The 21,961-nt window shown below is 40.4% G+C and overlaps 3 protein-coding genes across 3 annotated transcripts in view; 1 reads left to right on the top strand and 2 right to left on the bottom strand.

Moving 5' to 3' along the window:
• The window catches only part of LOC137274339 (guanylate cyclase soluble subunit beta-1-like), a 55,507-nt gene extending 52,909 nt beyond the window's left edge, over window positions 1-2,598 (bottom strand). Inside the window, exon 1 of the mRNA XM_067807486.1 lies at window positions 2,316-2,598. Coding sequence (XP_067663587.1) covers window positions 2,316-2,318 — 3 coding nt within the window. The 5' untranslated portion in view covers window positions 2,319-2,598. The remainder of the gene's footprint in view (window positions 1-2,315) is intronic.
• A 2,235-nt stretch (window positions 2,599-4,833) lies between these two features.
• Window positions 4,834-5,877, bottom strand: LOC137272025 (protein FAM133-like). Its single transcript, XM_067804399.1, has one exon. The coding sequence runs from the start codon at window positions 5,875-5,877 to the stop codon at window positions 4,834-4,836; it is 1,044 nt and encodes a 347-aa protein (XP_067660500.1).
• Window positions 5,878-15,592: 9,715 nt separating this feature from the next.
• LOC137272881 (piggyBac transposable element-derived protein 4-like) lies at window positions 15,593-20,380 on the top strand. Its single transcript, XM_067805296.1, has one exon. The coding sequence runs from the start codon at window positions 16,674-16,676 to the stop codon at window positions 18,381-18,383; it is 1,710 nt and encodes a 569-aa protein (XP_067661397.1). The 5' UTR covers window positions 15,593-16,673; the 3' UTR covers window positions 18,384-20,380.
• Window positions 20,381-21,961: the final 1,581 nt, after the last annotated feature.

The raw sequence follows: 21,961 nt of genomic DNA on the forward strand, positions 1-21,961 counted from the left end.
TTGGAAAAATTGTCACCCTTTGTTTTACCAAAGCAGTCAAGTGGGTTAGTGAGCAGGTTTTACGCCGTCTTTACCTATATCCAAACAATAACAAGGCAGGGGATACCAGTAATGACATAATTGCGGGACATAATTGCGTTAAAAACCCATCAGCACGTCGTACGGATTCAGCAGTAGGTAACATCGAATATTAAGCAGACGTGGTATCTGTGGAGTTGGGCCATCCGACTTGTACAAACTTGTCTGAATGAGACAATCCAGTGACTGCCACCGAGGGCAACGATCAAGATTACACCTCAGCAATCAAATCTGACCATCGGATCAGTGAAATCGCCTCTCACTTAACGATATTTTACGACCAGTAAAACCACCTATCCACACAAGGGACTGGGCGTAGGAAGACTCCCTGGTTGGGGTGGCCAACTGGGACTCTCTGGTCGAGATAGATCACCCTCAGTCCAAATATATAGGGAATTCCAATGTCGAGATTACATCGGGGACGAGCTGGCAGACATTGGTCAAACACGAATTCATGTAAAACGGGGAGTCAACAGCGGTCCAAGTACAAGTGCAACAGGGACTCTCTGGTCGACAATGGTCAAACGCCAGTCCAGGTACAACAGACACTCTGTGGTGGACATTGGTCAAACACCAGTCCAAATATTACAGGGACTATCTGGTCGACATAGGCGAAACACAGTCAAAGTACAACAGGTTCTCTCTTGTAGACACTGGTCAAACTCCAGTCCAGGTACTACAGAGACTCTGTGGTAGACATTGGTCAAACACCAGTCCAAATATTTCAGGGACTATCTGGTCGACATAGGTGAAACACCAGTCAAAGTACAACAGGGGCGCTCCCTGATGGACACTGGTCAAACAACAGTCCATATTAATAGGGACTCTCTGGTCGACATTGGTCAAACACCAGACCAGGTACAACAGAGACGCTCCGCTCGACACTGGTCAAACCCCAGTCCAAATATAACAGGGACTCTCTGGTCGACAATAGTCAAACCTCATCCGGGTATACCGGGTCTCTCTGGTCAACAATGGTCAAACACCAGTGAATACAAAGCAGGGACCCTCATCCCGACAATAGTCAAACACCAGTCCGAGTACAGGGGCCCTCTGATTCGAGATCGATGAACGTCAGTCCAAATATATGGGGAATTCCAATATCGAGATTGTGCTTACAATGACTTAATAACGATCACAGAATGATGGGAGATTCCGTGGTCTGGGTCGTACGAGTGTTAATCCAAGTTCAAGGGGATGTCTCTGGTATCGTGAAATCTCATAGTCCCAGCATGAGTTTCCAAATGATCGGTCTAAACTTTCTATCCAATGATCCGTTAATGTGTCTCATTGTATGGCGAATCACCCACAGAGCTCTTCAGTAAGATCCATGGGCAAGGTAAGGTACCTGTCTATAACATTGGGCCCTCGCCCGTGTACAAAGCGAGAGTGGAGAACCCTTTCTAGTTCGTTTTCCAGGAAGAACCTTGGTCAGTTGCCGACCTTACTCAAGCCCTAGTGTAAATAGTACAGAACAAGTAACAGGCTATTGTCTACATACCGACCAACACCCCTCTCTGGGAGGGCGTTCTTGATCGACGCTCGCCACAACAGGGGCCGCGACCCTACACTCGTTCTCAGCATATCGATCTATTAAATAAAACTCCGCGAGTGGCGAGATCAGTTGCCGATCACATCGTAAAATCTGAACAAAATCCAGGCGGAATCAATGAACTCCTTGGGACAAAAGCAACCTGTTCACAAGCTGGACATAGCGGGGCGGTATACAGGAGAAGAGGGGAGGGGATTATGTATGAGCGTTATATCCGTCACTTGGGTTCTTACCTGTCAGTGGGAATTATTTTGAAGGGTTATGTTCGGACTAGATTATTATGTCAATCCAAATGTAACTCAGTATACACCACTATGACAAGTTCAATCTCTTTACGAGGCCTAGTTTATAGACATAATACAATTGTAATAATTTTAGCAATAAGCTCAAATTAAATTCGATCAGAGTAAAATAGTGACGCCATATATGAAATATATTTATAGTTCAAAGTCATAAGCAGCATTATTTATGTTTGTAAATGGCGCGTTATTTAAGGTTTTATTAAATTCATTAATACATATGGATTTATGCAAATATCATAAACAGCAGAAATCAAATAAACACGCAATTTCGAAGCACACGATTGAAAAGAATTGCGATACCGGCATACCGTGACAACAAGCGGTTAGCCACTGAACGAGGTCTGAACATGCGTGGAAATTGGCACCAAGAAAAATGTACTCACCATTTTTGATTATAGTGGGGAATTACACAAATTCTCTCCGTCGATGTGTCAGCTCGTCTCGAACGCCTTCGGAGTGGTCCGTTCGGCTCGCTATGTTAGTTGAGACATGGCTAGGCTTCGTCGACCAAAACACTTCCCTCTAACAACACCGTAAACAAGCTACCTTCACCCCTTCGACACAATGGCGTTGCGAGAGACGCGAGTGGTTAATGTCAGTGCGGCACACACTGTCGAAGTAAACCATTGAAAACGCAACCTAGTTCATATCAGTGCAATTGTAAACATTCCCTACCGCCCGGCACATGTGTTTAGATCGGAGTGATTAGAAAATGTGGATCGGCAACGTGGGCGCGTTTCACCAATAACGAAACGAAACGATCCGGGCTTCAGCTGTGTTCCTCGCTGAAGAGAACCACAGCTATTTATAACCCCACAGTTGCAGGCAGTTGCCGTATTGATAAAATTAGATCCGTTTTCCGTTTATAGGCGAGCACTGTTTTAGAAATCTGTTTTATTAGTAATACATCGAAAACTCAGGCATTCATGCGTTTCTTTTTAGTTTTATGTAAGTGCTGGCAATAACGATTAATAAAGAATGCTAAACTATGTCCCGTGTAATACCATATTTATGAAATGAGAGAATGGTTTGATATCTAACTCGTTCGATACGATACCATTCACAAGTTTCATCAATATGGTGTTACACGGGACATAGTTAAGTATTTTATTTTTTACTCACTCACCATTAGCAGCAAAGCTAGCCCGTTTATACGGCAAACATTTACATATAAGCAAATTTGCTCATGTGAGTATATTTACTCACATATGCAAATATAAATTTGCGTTGCGTTCATGGTTCATTTTAAATCCATACGTTAACTGGTAGCAAAATTCAGGGGATTTGTTATTCCAACAGTTGTCATGGACTGGGTCAGACTGAGAAGACTGAGTCGATGTAGAAGATTTCCATATTTCTTTAGTTTGGGTGTTTTACTGGGAACATCAAACTTCAGAGAAATGCGGAGGAAAGCAAGACACAGTAGATGGTTTGAAGATACTGTTTTACGGGAATTTAATGACTTGGATTGGCAAGAAAACTTCAGGATGAAAGAGGAAACATTCACTTTTGTTTGCGAGAGACTCCGGGATGAATTGTCACCTCAGCGTAATACAGTTGACGAACCATTAAGTGTTCAAAAGAAAGTTGCAATTGCAATATACTGGCTTGCTTCCTGCTCCGAGTACAGGACAGTGGCCAATCTTTTTGGTGTCGGGAAGGCAACTGTATGCGTATGTGTCCATCAAGTCTGTACAGCTATCATGAAGGTACTTCTGGATGAATTTGTGAGGTTCCCTGATGAAAATGCCCCTAAGGATGTAATTAAAGGCTTTGAGGAAAGATGGAACTTTCCAAATTGTGCAGGTGCTGTTGATGGCTGTCATATACCGATTATAGCTCCCCAAAACTCCCATGGCGATTACCTCAATAGAAAAGGGTTTTACTCTATAATACTACAGGGTGTGTGTGATCACAACTATGTCTTTACAGATGTAAACATTGGGTGGCCAGGTAGGGTACATGATGCCCGTGTCCTAGCAAATTCAGAACTGTACATGCTTGGTGATAGCGGTGACCTATTTCCAAACTGGAGGAAGAAGGTTGGAGACTCACAGATGCCTGTAGTTCTTCTTGGAGACGGGGCATACCCATTAAAGACTTGGCTTTTGAAACCTTATCTTTGCAGGGACAACCTCACACCTTCCCAGACCACATTCAACTATCGCCTAAGCAGGGCCAGAATGACAATTGAGAATGCCTTTGGTCGTTTAAAGGGACGGTGGAGATGCTTACAAAAGAGACTAGATGTGGATGTGGGTGTGGGTTTTGCGTGCACTGTGATAGGCTGCTGTGTCGTCCTCCACAACATATGTGAGAGTTTCAGGGAGGTGTTCAGGGAAGAGTGGAGAGTAGATCAGGAGGAGTATGAAGATGGTGGACAGGATATGCAAGATGCAGCACAGGAGTTACCCTGTTGCGCCAGGGCTCTCCGAGACGACATTGCACAGGCTTTCACAGTAAACAGACCCTAGACAGACTGTAAAATCTGTATTTTGTTTCCATAAAACGTTCATGTTTGCAAATATGAACACATTTAGACATTACCCTTTATCATAATGCTCCATGTTCATTTCGCATGTCAGCTGGCTTTTCATGGATCCCTGTGATTACATCTCTTATGTTTAATTATTCTTATTCAATATGAAAAAAGCAACCTTTCGTCTGTTTCTTTATTTTAATTAAAAAAAACAAACATTTCCACTCTTTCTGTTTACATTATGATTTAGAAAAGAAACGAAACACTGAATAACAATCAGTTGTGTAACAAAAATCGCAGATATAATCAGTTTAACCTCACACTCTTGTGAAAATGACAGTTTTAAAACCTGAAAACAAATCTACTATTTCTTCAAAGAAATAAAATCCTTTATAGTTTGCAAACACATCATGAACAAAGTATCATCCAAGTATCGATGCAGATTCGGCCATCAAAGTTAAACTGCATGCATTAGAGATTGTAATAGGTTTTGTCATCGATAGTATCAGGTGCAATGCATGAGGGTGTTCCACGGAGGATGCTAAAGACCCTTGACCTCTGAATGAATCTTCACGATGACCATATCGTTGTCCATAAGTGCTAGGAAAACACGGCGGTCCATCAGGCCCTCGCACAGCCCCCATTATCATATTAAACTGGTGCTCTCTCTCTTCCCGTCTCTGTCTCTCCTCTGACTCCATCTTTGCTCTTTCTAGGTCAAGTCTCTGTTTTTCCAGGTCAATTTTACTCCTTTCAATATCCAACATTTTCTTTTCACATTTCTCGTTCTCAGAACTGAATTTGTCCATGACAGTGGAGATAGCTAGTTCAAATTTGGATTTTCTGACTCTTTTCTTTTCTTTTTTAGTTTTCTCTGTCTCTTCGCTACTCGATTCCTTTCGCTTTGCATCCGGTGCGTTTTCGGCATTTGATATGCTTGGCATACTCATTGTGTCTGTCTCCGTTGAAGATTCCTCTTCACATCCTTGCTGTGCTTCGATATCTTCATCATCAACAGTCACCATGTCTCCAATGTATTCTGTCGCGGCAGGTACATTTGAGTCACTATCATCTACGCCAAGGTCATTCACTTCGTCATTCTCAATCGTCTTACTCATAGTTTCTATCACTTTTACGGGTGACGAGGCCGGTCTGGTTCCCCAAATTCTGTCCATCTCTTCATAAAACTTACACATCTTTCTTCCCTTCCCGCTTTTCTTCATGTTTGTTTTGTATTGTCTGTAGGTTCTCTTTAACGTGTGAATGCGCACTTTACACTGATCAGATGTACGATGGAATCCTCTGTCCAACATTTCGGTGGAAACTGACCCGTTATTGGCTTTTGGATTTTCAAGTTGTTCTTCAATACTATTTTCCTCCCATATTTCCAGCAAACAATTTGTTTCTTCGTCATTCCAGGAATTTCCCCGTTTTTTTCCATCATTGTTTTTCTGTTTACTTGCCATCGTAACACGTCTTGACAGTGTGACGACAAAACATCAAGTGATATTCGAAAAGCCAATCAGGTGCAATCAGATTTGGCGGTAGAACTCTAAAAATAGGTATGATGAAATTACCCGGGAATATTTGCTTACCGTCAGTAAAGTTACTGTGCGTCTATACGGCATGTTTGCTTAGGGTAGCAAAAAAATTGCTTTTGCTTACCCTTAGTAAATGAATTTGCACCTACCCCCTGATAGGTGCAAATTTGCTCCTTGTAGCAAATTTTGCACATGAGTAATTGCGTCTATACGACCACATTTACACACGTAAGTATAATTTGCATATATGCAAACGATACATACGTGAGCAAATGTGGCCGTATAAACGGGGTATAAGTCTCTTACTTCTTACCCAAGAATTCCACGGTGACACTTAGCTTTCCGCGAGTCAAACAAGGTCTTATAGCACTGTGACGTCATAACTGTAAAATACTTTGACGTCATACATATTGGCATCGCGCTATGTTATTACTCAATGTGTAACAACTTTGTAAAATCATTAAATAGTCATATCTTCAACGGGTGAGTAATAACGATGTTTTCCCATCCTCGAGTACGGTTTAATTCAAATGTATTCAATTATCGTGATGAAACCGTTATTTTCATTCATTATTAAATCAAAACGTAAACCCCCAAACACCGTTAAATACAGGAAACATGGAATATGAGTTTAATTGTGTTCTTGTGCAATTTTAACTTTTAAACGTTTCAACAAATTATTTAAAAGCTAAGCAATCTGCTGGGTTCTGTCCCATGAGATATTAAAAAGGACTGGAGCAATCATTTTAAATTATCTCCGTGCGAGAGAGGGAGAGGCTGGGATTTCTGTCCAGATTAAATTGATATAAGCCCCTGTTGCATGAACGTAATTTCTGGAATAATAACTGAAATATAATTCTCTTACGAATCCTCGTAACAGAAGCAACAATGTATTTTGCGGTAGGTAATTTCACCTGTTTTACAGCCTAAAGCAGAATTATGTTCTTCAAGCATTGTTTTACGCCGCACTCATGAACCAAGAGAACGCTTAGACCACGTAACTAGGCTACATCACTGCCCAAATCCTTGGTGTTCAGTAACAGTAGAAGACTAACAGGGGTCCGGACCAAGTGTTGCAGGATCCTATCATCGTGGTACAACGCCGTTCGGTGAGTGAGTTTAGTTATACGCCGCTCTTAGCAATATTCAGGCTCACGTAGCACTCATATGGGGAATCGAAGCCGGATCTTCGGTGTCACGAGCGAACGTTTGAATACCTAGTCTACCCCACCGCCCCTGCTACCCAGAACTAGTTCTACAGATTCAACGAGGCAGTTTACCGGAATACTACCGGTTGTATTGTGCTAGCCTAAAGATACTAACATTTTGTCACGGATGATCCATACGACGCCCCGTATTCTGACCAGAATGAAGGGATCCAAGCAGGGTGACAAAAAGTCAGAAGTCAAAAGTATATCGTCCCGGGGTTATCTTCCATGTAACTGGGAGTTCACACGCTGGAGACCCGGGTTTTATAACCAGTCTGGGTAAAATGTACAAAGATTATCATGCATGGTTATCCCCCCTTGATATATGCCAGAGTACGACTGAAAGCAATGTAAAACAATTCCCATTCATTCAATCAAACAAACAATCAATCAATGGTCGCGTACATTTGTGAATTCGCATTATTTTAATGCAATTCACCGAAGAGACATTTACAAATACAAAAAACTCGAGAGGATCGTTTAAGTATAGGTCATGCTATAATAATCAGTAATCCATCTTCATCCAGATGAAACTGTATCCGGAGATGCGACCTTTTGATACATTTTTGATTACATACAGATAGATATGTGATAAATGTTGATAGACCGTAATGATGTATGTCTTACAGAGAAAATAAATCATTCCCAAGCATGACACTTTAATTGATGTTTGTTGGGCACAAAATCGCATGTTTAACCCTTCAACAGTAAACGTATTTTTATGATGCATGTTGATGAATATACTGCAGCGACTGCTTAAAAGCTTAATGAGAAAGTATCAATACTGACCCAAGGACCGAGGGATTGCCTGCACAAGAGCATTTGCATGATTGACGGAATCTGACGCATTTTCATTATTAATATTTTTCACAAATTAAAGTAAAATGCGGTAGGGAGGTTTGGTTTTCCTAGCACAATTAGACTGGTTAGGCTCACCTTGCCTTCTTTACATGGGGCCTCTCCGAGGAAGAGGAGCAGTAGTGCTGAACTCACCAAGAACGTTTCCGAGAATGTGCAACTCCCAGAAACCAAAGGTATGTTCGGAGCAGCAGGCCCTGGTGCAGTCACCCAGTGTCAGCCGTGAGGTCATAAGGTACCAAAAGCACCACAAACTATTCCAAGTCGAACATCTCGGCACTTTGGATGTTCACGTGACAGTTCGTAGGCGAAGGCTGTTGAACGTTGCCAATAGGAATAATATTAAACGGGACAACATTTAATTATATGAATAATTATAAAGGGTCAGGTTAATTTGGCTCAGTTCGTAAAATTTCAATTCAGCCTTGATATGACGATTAGCTGACACTCTTTTCTGTAACATCCAAAGGTACACAACCGTTAACAAAATCAACACTGAGATTTCGTTTTTCCCCAAATCCTCTGCTCGTTTATGGAAGATGTGGAATGTGTGTTTACATCATGTTTTGACATGGCTTCACATCAGAAGCATCAAAGACATATAATATTATGTGTGCAAAAGTGTTCAATACCATCCTGTCGTACCTCGCCCTTCCATTATAACTGATAAATGTAAGTGAATGACTGGTGAGAGAGCGGGCACATATGATGACTGATATTATTCTTTGTGTAGTAGAGTTTTGCCATGACCAATCAACAAAATTATAAGCAAAAAAGGACGGACATAGCATATGTGTTTTGGGTTTGACGTCTTACGGCATTACTGCTCTAAACGCCAGATTTTCAAAGCCTATTTTGGTATTCTGCCGAAGTTATTTTTCATAATCCCAGAATTCTTCTCTTACCTGCTTGTTACGTAACAAAACCGTCAGTATATATCAAATTATCTGCCAGAGTAAATTAACTGATCACCTCACTTCTGCAATGTCACGTTCCAGATGAAAAGTGTTACATTTGTCGAGCCCGATGAACATGTCAGTGTCGTTTGAAACACCTCAGTAACGATAAAGTGTTTCATCAGCGTGGATTCTCTCTTGCACATTAACAAGAAGTTTAGGACCATTAATGGAAGGGATAAATGTAACGTGTAACACCTGCTGGGGATCTAAGCTGTGTAGGTCCAGGATATTATCCTGCCTCTTGATTTAAGCAAAAAGTTTAAACAATTTACACTAGGTTACTGTCATTGGAGCAAATGAGTACGCGAAATGCCACGACATATTTATTCTCTTCTAGTTTAAATAAGTTCTGAAGTCACCACGTGCTCCTGCAAAAAACGACTCAAGTTGACTTAACCAGCTCCATGAGGTCAGTACATTCCAGTAACCTCCAAAAAGAGAAACATTTCTATCTGTCAAGGATATGGAGAGGTTAACGGAGCATAATGTCCTCTTCCATGTTGTTAACCAGAACACCACCATCGTCTGTCCAGATCATTGACCTTTCCTGCCCTTGAAATACTGATGTGCCTCAAGGAGACTGTGGAATATGAAAATAACAACGTCGGATGTGCGGGGATAACGTTTATGAGTAATGGGCAGCTTCTAATCTCCGCTGAGTGACAGTGTTTACGTGAATTTAAGAAGGAATTCCAAACAGGAGACTCGTATCTTGGGCTCTGCAAGTTCGGAGCAGTACCCGAGCCTGCAATCTCAAGCTACATATAGACGCTCCTTTTTCACAAACGGCTACAAATGTTTTGTTGCCGTCGTGCATATGCTAACCGATTGCAAGCAATTAACACCAAGGGAGACAACTCTCCAAACGAAGGCAAAGAGCAATAACTCTCTTTATTACCTATGAGCACAAACATATCAGGGTTCATATTTTCCGTACCATGCCATAAGGCAAACTATCATTTTGTCATGGTGAGGTCATGAACAATACTTTGACGGCACGTTTCTACTATGACGTTGCGTTCTACATTTGGCGACGGCGGGTAGCCATCCTTTGTTTGAAAATAGATTTGGGTTTATTTTCCGCTATTTGACGACTTCTGTAATAAATATATTATTATATTTGTGTCCGTGTCATACTACGTTTACGACACTCGTGCCTGAATACTGGCATATCCCTCGATCTCGCTCGGAACATACCAGCATTTAGGCACTCGTGTCCTTTACGTAGTATGAAATGGGCACTCCTGTCATATCCTCTACTTCTTCTTCTTGTGAGTCGGCTTTCTCTTCCAAAAGCCAAAGGACCAAATACGTACCATGCGAAAAGTCATTTATTGTGTCCCTTTATAAGACTTTCTACACTTCTAGGCTTGGAAAGTGTGTAATGTTTCCCTGTCTCTCCAAGACACCCAAACGTCATTATGTTGATAACCCGCAAAGAAATACATCTCTCCTCAGATGGAAGAGTCACTGAGTGAGTGACTTTAGTTTTATGCCGCACTCAGCAATATATCCCGGGTCTACGGCGGCGGTATGTAAGTACTCGAGTCTGAACCAGACAGTCAAGACAAGAATGGGTTATTGAAGATACATTCTAACTTGGACCATCACAGGTCCAGATGGGAGCGGACCACAGAAGTAGTTATATCTGTTTAAGTGCTCATTTTGTTAGCTTATAAGTGACTAGTCCGAATGATAAACTATCCCTTGGTGTTAACAGGGGAGTCATTTGTTGTTCTTGAATATGTGCCTTGGTCTTTCGCAATAGCAATAGGTATCCGAATGCTGAATCTAGCAATGTTTAGTAGTGTGAATGTGTCCTATCATCATACTTGGTTCTTGAGAGAAGTTGATAGTCAGGAATAAGACAAAATGTTATGGATGTCAACGTCCTCTCTATTGTTTACACAACGTTTTTGGATTATTCCTTGCCCCCTTGTTTCGTGGATCAGCATACGAGTTCCGCCAGTCTCTCATTGGTTGAGGGGATATTGTTGCAACGTTTATTTGGAACCATTCATTACTTTATTCGAACGGAATTAGCCCAGTGATAAAAGTTGAATGGATATGATAAACAAGCATCTGACAAGGAGCGTTGTGTTTTAATATGTATTCCAACAACCTTGTAATAGCTAGCTGCAGTCTTTTTTGTCTTCATTAACATTTTTCTCAACGTTTCAAATAACGTCATCAAAGTATAATCATGAAGGAAATACTTTCGTGCACTGTTACTTTATACTATCGTCATCATACTTGTCCATAAATACGACCAAATATACTGCCGAGGTTATGTCATACGTCTTTACTGACTTAATTAGAATATTCTGCGTGTGTGAGTGACTGAATATTGCTTAACGCAGCATCAGCCATTAAACTACTTGATTCAAAATCAGCAGCTGTTCTTCTTTTTATGCACGCTTGGGAAAATAACACGAAAATCGATTAGTAGGGCATGATATATTATCAATTTGTTCTTCTGTTGTAGATTTTGTGAAAATTGTGCTGATGAGGATGTAAAATGTCATTAAATGCTCATAATAATTATATCACAATATTTTTAGATTTTCGGGGTTTTAATTCAATGGTTGAATTAACAGTATTGCTTTAACTTTGGCAGTGCATAGTTTTCAGGACAGTTTTAATGCATATAATGGAAGTGAAAATATTTCAGCATCTTGAAACCGAGAATGCCTGTCTGATCTTCAGGAATGAGAATTTTTAATTTAAAGAAATTTTACTTGATACAAAATCTATCATGTGTTTATGTGCAATGAGTTCTGTAAGGTTTGGGTACATTTGATTTCAATGATTTATTATTCCTATTTCTGTCTCCAAACGCAACTTAAATCATACTCGCTCGACGTTTGTTCCAAGGATTGGGGCGGTAGGGTAGTCGAGTGCACGTGGTGAAATCGTTCGCTCGTCACGCTAAAGAGCCGGGTTCGATTCCTCATAATGGTACAATGAGCAAAGCCAGTTTCTGGTCTCCCCGCCGCTATGTTACTAAAATACTGCTAACATCATTGACTCAATTTCTCCAAGAATCCCAGCTTTGTGTATACGGTGATTCACTGGACAACTGCATTTTTTGTGTTTCTCTTGGACGAAACGATGTTTTCATTATGTCGACGAAACTAGAATAAGACAAATTACCACTGCTGACAAACTTGATTCCTATCAACCCCTGAAAATTGCTGATTTCGACGAAAATCCACACGAATTAAGTGTTATGTATGTTTAAAATGATTAGGCCTGCTCCCACGCCTAGCCGTATCGCAATAAATGCCAACACAAATTGCGAAGGTGTAGATAAAGTAACATAAACCGTAAGGACATACAGAGATAACGGGGACATCATTTTCATTAATTTCCCCCCTGAGAGACACAGTTTCTGCTTCACGTTGATTAACTTTTGTTCGTTTGTTTTGACTGTTGTGTTAAGCTTCCCTATGGTGTTATATAACTGCAGTGCGCGAAAGAACCGCAGTTGATCTATTGTCCAAAACCAAACCAAACACCGAAAAAATATTTTAGTACTTTTTTAAAGACAATACTGGCTGAGTCATCAACTCGTGTTCATGAACCGGTTGGCTCAAGTGTACGTTTCTGTTCTTGTCTTATAATAAGGCGATTGCATTATTTATGTTTTCTTCTCGCAAAAAGGAGAACTATGTACTTAAAGTGCATGCGTGACATATCATATTCTTTCCGTTCAGGAGAGGTACTGCTGCGTAAAACTGCGAAAACAATTTTCTATAATTGTAGAAAATCCCCGATAATAGCAGGGTCTATAGAACGATATGATGATGATGCGCAGGATATGGTGATATAGTGACATTGTGCAGAATGTTTATACACCAATGTTATGAAAATAGGAAACAATCTTTCTTATTCAGTGTTCAAGTCAGCCTTGAATATGTAAACTGTAAAGGTAAAATTTGTAACAATAGCAAGAAAATGTCAACCAACTGACTATTACTGATTAACAAAATATGCAGCCTCTATCAATTTAAATATAGACAGGGGTGGTGGTTAAAGTGGTAAAAGCGCTCACTCGTCACGCTGAAGATCCCGATTCGTTTCCCGACATGAGCGCACTGTGTGAAGTCCATTTCTGGTGTCCCGATATTGCTGGAATATTGCTAAAAACGGCGTAAATCTAAACTCACTCACTCAATTATCGACATGTCCATGGTCAAGTTGCCATTTACATTTTCTTAATTATTATGAATTGTTATGTGTATGCGCTACTTTAAAAATGCAAGGAACAAGAGAAAATATGTTTTCAATCAGCTCGAAACGGCCCAGTTGAGAAGCTGACCAGTAACATGAAGGGTCTACGGTGCTATCTCACTGTGAAAGCTGACCACTGACATGAAGGGCCTGAGGTCCTATCGTCTTTCCTCATCAGTTGGAAATGTCCTCCACATGTTTGCCATTAAACGTTTGGAAACTTAAACATTACTATGGCCTTGAGTGATGTATCTTAATCAACCAGCTTTCGAGAATCATCTCAGGACATGTTCGTATAAAAATGGACAAACTCAAGTGTATTTCAAACGTTTGCATAGTGGGTATGTTGACTTTTGGAAAACGTCTCTTCTTTCATGTGGTCTTTGGTGTTACATGTATGTTCGCTGTTTTCAGTTTACTCTGAGCTCCTGATATAAAACAGATGAGACAGTTTCTCTGGTGCTTTTTATTTCTAGGTCAGGTTAAAACTCAACCACGAATAGAAATCCATAAAAATCCAAGTAATTCGTAGTTCACTTAATCTGTCCTTATTGAATGCCTTTGAATCACAAGCATGTTCTTTAACGTGAGCACTCTCTGGGCACTAACCAGGTGGAACGCTTGTTCGTTTGTGGCTCCTTATAGTGTTCCGTGTGGCTTGGTACTTCAAACACTTGGACACACGATGCAGTTTGTGCTTCGACTGCGACGAAGTAAATTACAACACATTAAAGGACCGACCAAACCTCCTTGCTGTTGGAACAAATGTATTCCAGTCATCATGTCTGAGCACATTAATCCTTAAATGTTTCCTGGTCGACACTCTCATGTATATCAGGGCCCCGTTTCACAAAACTCTCGTAAGCCTAAGATCTCGTAAGTTTTCTCGTAGCATCCGTAGCTCCTGTGTTACAGTATAGCGGGTACAATGGCTACGAGAAAACGTACGAGATCTTAGGCTTACGAGAGTTTTGTGAAAGGGGCACTGCATAAATAGCTGCCATAGATTTAGGTTAAGGATGCCATCTGGTGTGTGTCCTAATGGGAAGAAAGAAAGGAAAAGAATATAAAATATCCTAAATAGTTTGCCTTGATAGAGTCTCCTAAATAGTTTGTCTTCACAATTTGTCCTAAATATTTCTCCCTAATAGTTAAAACTTTGTCCTAACAGTTTGACCTGATAGTTTGTCCAAAATGCAAACAAACAGATTGTCCAGCACAGTTGGTAAATAGTTTGCCTTATACTCTTTTGCCCTTAATAGTTTGTGTGTTTGCCCTATAATAGTTTGTTTGTTTGCCCTATAATAGTTAGCTTCTCCTCAATGGAAAGGAATCGTTTGTCAAAAATAGTTTATCCAATATAGTTTGTCCTAAACAGAAGATGGCGCAATGTGTTAACGTTCAGGTAGTTGGGCTTCCGAATCCGGTGGCGTGGGACGGATATTTCTTTCGTTATCACCCCGGGCTTGATTCATTACCTGCAGGCCTACATTGTTCGATATGAGTGCGTGTTGACTACGTGTTGACTGCGTGTTGACTGCGTGTTTAGTCCATGTAAAATAGCATATCGTTAACCTTCAACGATCGTCTCAGACATGATCCAATAAGCCGTTCAAGACCCACGTGCGTGGTCACATCTCGATGACCCAATTCACACAGTCACACACCAAACAGGAACGACGAACACATTCATCGTCTGACACCATCGGATGCGGTGTATGTACGTTCCGATTCTATTGTCATACCACATACATTGTGACGTCATATCAACTGTCCCAAGTCTCGGCTTGATCACACGAGAACGTGACGTTTCACAGTCTCCACGCGCTTTCTTTCCAAGCTATGGAGATGGAGGAAATTGTCTATCGACCAGTTGGTTGTTGGTTTACGAAGGAACAGCGGGCGATCGAAGAGGTATATGTTGCTTTGACTTTGCTGTTGTTTACTTTCGCTTCCACTCAAGCAAAACATCAGTTAAACCATGACCCTATCTGGCAGAGGACGATCAGCAAAATTGGTACATTCTTGTCCGTGTTGACATGATAGTTCGATTTCCATGACTTCGTACCGAGTAGTTAGCTTTTACAAGGAACGGGTTAAAACAAGTGCATTTAGGTTACCCTTGCTAATTTAGCTCTTGAAAACTAAAGGGCCAACACAGCTTCTTCGCGATCCTATATTATTTCAACAAACCCGCACCATGATTTCATAGCAAAGTACTTGTTTTGGTCACTTGAATGTAAACTGAAAGCAATTCAGTACGGAAACGCATGTAAACATACGCCCCTGTCAAACCAAAAGAAACATATGCAGTTGTCGCCCTTTTGTTGTTGACGTCATGAAACAACAACAGACCGTAGAGGTGTGACTTCCTTCTTAATCCTCTCAATGCTGCCGTCGAACCCATTCGACAGAACAGTAGCCTAATGACATCCCTAAACATAACTTGCAACAACTATTTACCAAACATGATTTACGTATGACTTGAATTACGTATGGAATGAACAAATTCTCAGCTTTCTAAATATATCAAGTTTAAGAAGTTTTTGTACCTCAAAACGAAACGCCCACGAATTAAAAAATGCATTAGCTAATTTTATCGGCACAAGGCTCCCGCAACGGCCATTGTTTATGCGAGGCGCTTCACGTTCAGCTACATAAAGTCCGATATTTTCATCGAAATGTTATAATTTTTTTAACTGACCAAAATTTGTTATTTTTTTATAATACAGAGTCAGAAACAAAGCTTATTTTCGAAAAGTAGTCACTTTATGTGAAGATATTAATCACAAAAACGAGAACGGTTGTTACATCATCGACAGGCTGACACGGAAACTGTCATAGCAACGGTGGTAAACAAACACATCAACATATTTGGAAAATCCGTTTTTCGCCACATTAGAACTTTAATTTTGTTTACTGATTTCAGATACGCATATTTATCAGTTTTCTTCTTAGTAAAGCATAATATTCCCCATTGATTTTTGGACACAATTCATGAAAACATCGGCAATGACCAGCTGTTGACGTGTGTGGATGACACGTGTAGGCGTGGCTAACTCGCTAATTTGTTGTTGAATCACTTTCACACATAACCACATATCCAAGCTAATAAATGAAAACGATTGATAACATCTAATTCATAGATGCAACGCAATAACGGCTATAGGTTGCAATGACCAAGTGTTACATATATATAAACGATATTGCAATACTTGCATTGTTTTCCTCGATTGTGGAAACCGGACCACCACGCCTCTCGCTAAATATGGATGCCTTCGAGAAATTTCCGGAATTATTTTCCCGCCAAATAATTAGGAAATGACGTAATTAGCAATTATATACAGCCTCACTTGTTTACTTTTCATTGACCTGGGTAGTCACGGTTCATAGAAATCTCCCTCAGTCTTAATAGTTTTGTATTTTTGTAACCCGCAATTGATCTAGAACTTAGATTTGCATAATGGCTTCCGCGATCGAAGATTTTCGCGAACTTTTCGGAAACTCGGATAGTGAAGGTGAAGAAGACTTTTTCGGGTTCGAGGACATTGATTTAGAAGAAGTTGAAAATTTGGACCTTGGGGACGATGAAGAAGATTTTTTGGAGGACCCCTCAGTCGGAGTGAGTGAAACGCCATGGCTACAAGATTTTGTTGATCGATCTGGGCCAAGAAATACAGGTGAAAATTTGAGTGAGTATGATGCTTTTTCTCTCTTTTTCAATGATGAAGTGTTTGACTTGCTTGTCACAGAAACGAACAGGTATGCAGCACAATTTATAGCTGAAAAGATGGACACGTTGAAGGTACATTCACGTGCTAAGAATTGGAAAGCGGTTGATACCTCCGAAATGAGGGCTTTCATTTCTATACTCTTAGTGATGGGTTTGTCAAAGAAACCATCGTATGAATCTTACTGGTCAAGTGACCCACTACTCGAATGTAAAGGGTTCAAAGCTATCATGGCAAGGGATAGATTTATTCAGATACTCATGTTTTTTCACTTGAATGACAATGCCAAAGATTTCCCCAAAGAGGACCCAAGACATGACAAACTTTTCAAAATAAGACCACTCATGAAAATTCTTGTTCCAGAATGGCAGAGGCACTTCCACCCAGGCAGGGAGGTATCAGTGGACGAGAGTATGATTCCTTTCAAGGGACGAACAGGTTTGCTGCAGTATATGCCAAATAAACCACATAAGTGGGGTATCAAGTCATGGGGTCTGGCAGACAGCAGGACTGGGTACATGTGGAACTGGCAAATATACACAGGGAGACAGGAGGGAGGGAGACCACACGGTTTGACGTACGAGGTTGTTACGTCATTGTGTCAGCCTCTGTATGGTAAGGGTCACCATGTGTACATGGACAACTTTTTCACTTCTCCTTCTCTATTCCAGGAACTAAGTGACAACCAGACTGGTGCGTGTGGCACACTGAGGGCCTCCCGACTGGATGTACCACAGCCTGTCAAGGATGCGAGACCAAAAGCTGGTGATGATCCGCATTTATATAGGGATAATGAATTCTTGTATATTACATGGACTGATAAAAGAAAAGTAAACCTTCTGACCAGCATTCACAATGGTTCTTGTTTTTTGAAAAGAGTAAGATCTAGGGCATCGCCAAACAACTTCAGAGATGTAAGAAAACCCAAAGCAGTTCAGCTATACAGTCAGCACATGGGAGGAGTGGACCAGGCAGACAAGCAGTTGCAATACTACATGGTGCTCCACAGGTGTTGTAAGTGGTGGAAGAAGGTGTTTTTGTACCTGATGGAAGTTTCATTTAGTAATGCTCTGATAATCTTCAAAGCTGCAAACCCAGGTAAGAGAGTAAGTTCTGAAAAGTTCAGACTGGTCATTGCAACCAGGTGCCTGGAGGGTTATGAGCGACAGGGAAGAGCACGATCTGGGCGTCCTGCAACCAACCTGGAGCGTCCTGCTAGACTAACAGCTCGCCATTTCCCAGGTAAGACCCAGGATAAAACTCCTAAAGGTAAGATCTCGTGCAATGACTGTGTGGTTTGTTCGTTCAGAGGTGCCAAAAGACATCAGACCACTTTCATTTGCAAGAACTGTAATGTTCACATGTGCCCTGTACCATGCTTTGAAAGGTACCATACCTTAATAAATTATAAAGTCCAGTGCTACCCAGGTCTCCATGATTAAAAATAGCAGTCAAAATGTCCAGTATCTGTTACTACCTTTGTTGTTGTTGTTGCTGTGAAAACAAATACCAAAAAAAATTTCTTGCAAAAAGAATGTACATATGTTTAGGGACTGTTCATTTTGTGTGTGTGTGTGCGTGCGTGCGTGCGTGCGTGTGTGTGACCGAGCGAGCGTGTGAGTATAAAAAGAGAGAGAGATATTTATTTGTATGAGGGATAGGGGCGTCACCAATTTTGTACTGGGGAGGAAGAAAGGTCATCAGTTTTGTGCACATGTACTAGTCAAGCATATAACTAGACGACTTCGCACTATACAGTACAAGTTTATTCATATGAACTAATGTACTGGGGACACAGATGTAATCAAACTTTTTACATTTAGTACCTAAAGTTATGTTTAAAAATTGGGAATTGGGGCAGGAGTGTCACTTATTTGGTATGTAAGTCATAGGATCGGGGCAGTCACGTTGTTCATGCTCCTCCACGTAAATCATTATCTCCCCACAGCAATAAGTTATGAACAGTCCCTCAGTTGGTGTATTTATTCTGTAATTATTTATTTTAGTACTTATTCAATTGTACATAGGACATATATATTTATTTGAAACATATTAATCAACAATATTTAATTGTTCAAACGTTGTATCATATTACACCTACATGTATAGAAATCCATTCAAACACATTCTGCTTCTTTCGCGCACCTGTCAACAGCTTGGGTCGTCATGCCGCTCGGTATGAAAATGTTACTTGTTTGGGGCAGAATATAATTCAGAATATTGTGCTGTTGTCTCCTTAACATTATTATCTATAATCAATGATATTCCTATGGGCGTCTTTAGAGTGATCAACATGCGGTATTTCGTCTAATACATCTTCAAACAAATGATACTGACGAACTTCCTTTTCGTGGTAACATATACAAATCAGAACTACCGCTTCCGGGTCAAGGGAGTATTGAAGGTCAAATTGGTATAGAAATGTGCGAATTTTATCGCCTGGGCCAAATCGTTATCCATTATGATTTATCATAATTATATTTTTTGTGTATTCTAAAAGATACAAACGAATTACAGTGATACAAACATACCTACTTATTTTCTGTAATCAAGGAATGAATCGGTTGACGTCTCCCCGTGAGTGACATCACATCCGGCAACTTTTGCCTGAACGGTGTCGTGAACATGTTTGATCTCTCCTATCGTTTATGTATCGTTCTAATAAAGTGGTTATATCAAATCTAACACCTATCGACTAAGGAGATCATCTGCTTTCGATCGATAACACATACACGATAGAAAGAGCAACTTTACTGAGGATTAAATAACAACATTTTAAATCGTGTACATCGAAGCGCGCCATGTTTGATTTTGATACGTCTGCTTGCAGTACGAGACGGGTAAATCTGCTTGAACATGGAATATATGGAACCAAACCCCCTGAAACTTGAGTTGTAGCGTCCTTAATTGTCGTTTGTTATGTCCTGTATTTTTTATGGCATGACACGTTAAATCAAACTAATTATAGTCATTTGAACATATGGCACGATGACATCGAAAATACAAATGTATTTTGACGACAATTTTCGTACGATATATTCCTGTTACAGTTCATAATTTGCCTTCGCGTCGGTGCCATCCAATGAAAAAATATTAATTTCAACTCAGCTATATTTGAGATATTGGAGAATTGATGGATGGAAGCAACAAGCGCTGATTTCACGATTTATACAGATTCCTGATACAAAACGTATTCCACCTACCATCACGTAATTCAGGGAACTTTACGAATATTTACAATTTTTAAGTTCGCGTCGGCCTTAACCCCTGTGTGTTTGAAAATATTTGGAATTTTTTTTATACTTATGTTCATTTTTCTATCTATAATTAATGTTCAAAATATTGGTTACCTTGGCACGTTTTTAATGGCACACCATCTGTTTGAAATCACCCACCCTCTTTACAACGCCTTATGCTGAAATTTATTCAGCAGGCTAAAGGTTAAATGAGGGAAGCTTTCGGTAAATATTTTCAGTGTTCAAAACGACTGAAAACTAGAAAGAATGATAAACTACAAACATACTCTTTTAAATACGGAGAGGGCGTTTATGCGTCTACCAATCAATGTCGAAATCGCGTCCATACTTGTACCCTTCCAAGCAGGAACTTCCAGTACGGTTCAATATTATATTTGCTGTTTAACACGTCCAGCTAAATCACTCGTGTACACTGTGAAATAACAGTAATTCAAGGTCATGTGAACGTTCTTTACAAACACATCTACTTGGAGGAGACGAGTGGTCAGACTCGCTGAATGTGTTGATGCATGTACTAGTTCTAGTTGTGTAGATCGATGCTCATGATGTTGATCACTGGAGTGTCTGGTACAGACTCGATTACTAGCAGACTGCCGCCATATAGCTGGGATATTGCTGGGTGCGGCGAAAACCTCAACTCACTCACTCACTTAAATCTCGTGTTTGCAACTTCTGATTTGGAATGCAAAGTGGAACGGAACCGGAAAGATGTCTGTGGGTTATTCGAACGTTATATCATCTAAACACAAATTTATGATTAAAAACTGATTCAGTAAACTGTTGCATATACCACCTGATCGCTTCCGCTGAATTCTCGTTGGCTTTTGTCTGAACTCAACGATAATCAACTGTATAATGGACCACTTCTGTGACCAGACGTATTGAACTACCAGTAGCCATATTGTATCTTAACATCTACTCATTTCTGCTTGGTTATGGTTATATAGCCTTTCCACAAGTGGATATATAGTCCAACGCATTTTTATTACACCCTTGAATCGTCAAGCCGTGCCTCATATACTGTAGACATGATTTCAGGATATAAAAGAATGGAAGGTCTCACTAAGGCTCCATATTTAACTGGCAGTAAAATAACCGTCTGTAGGACTTCCTATCTTGACAGGCTCAGGTGTCTGTAATATGGAGATGTCCTTCTTTCATACTGATACTGCATGTGTCTGAGGGAACCTTTTGCATTGTAAATCATGCTCTTTGTGAAAGTCTGACTATGTCCTAAAATGAGAATTCATCACTCTAAAGAGCTATAACTCTTCAACGCAGGGATACAGGCATGGTTGCAATCTCTATATTCTGTACATATCGATGGTACAAAACCCGAGTGAATAAAGAACCTGAGAAAGTTAGTTTACTGGATGGCAAGCTTCAGTTTGTTGAACAAAATGGGCATCGATCTACGCAACTAGGATACGATGACGTGTCAGCTACGTCAGCGAGCCTGACCTCATGATCGCCATAGTCGCCTCTTGCGACAAGTAGGAGTCACTGAAGACAAATTCCAACCGGTATCTTCAGGGGGAGGACGATTAGCTTTAACTGACACAGGTGACCGTTGTTTGGAACGTTTGGTTCAGATTATTTAGTGATAATGAAAGTGACGTACTTGACCCGAATCGTTTTCAGGTCGGACCAGTTCTAACCAGAGCCAGCATTCGTGAAGATGGAGTACCATTATGCACATACATGTCTACAATCTGCTACTTAAACTGATGAATTTAATGGATTGTACTTAGATGACGGGATGT

The sequence above is a fragment of the Haliotis asinina genome, chromosome 2 (assembly GCF_037392515.1).
Source record: "Haliotis asinina isolate JCU_RB_2024 chromosome 2, JCU_Hal_asi_v2, whole genome shotgun sequence".
NCBI lineage: Eukaryota > Metazoa > Mollusca > Gastropoda > Lepetellida > Haliotidae > Haliotis > Haliotis asinina.

Excerpts from the sequence above, each read along its gene's own strand:
- LOC137272025 (XM_067804399.1), bottom strand. The coding sequence starts at position 5,877 with ATGGCAAGTAAACAGAAAAACAATGATGGAAAAAAACGGGGAAATTCC.
- LOC137272881 (XM_067805296.1), top strand. The coding sequence starts at position 16,674 with ATGGCTTCCGCGATCGAAGATTTTCGCGAACTTTTCGGAAACTCGGAT.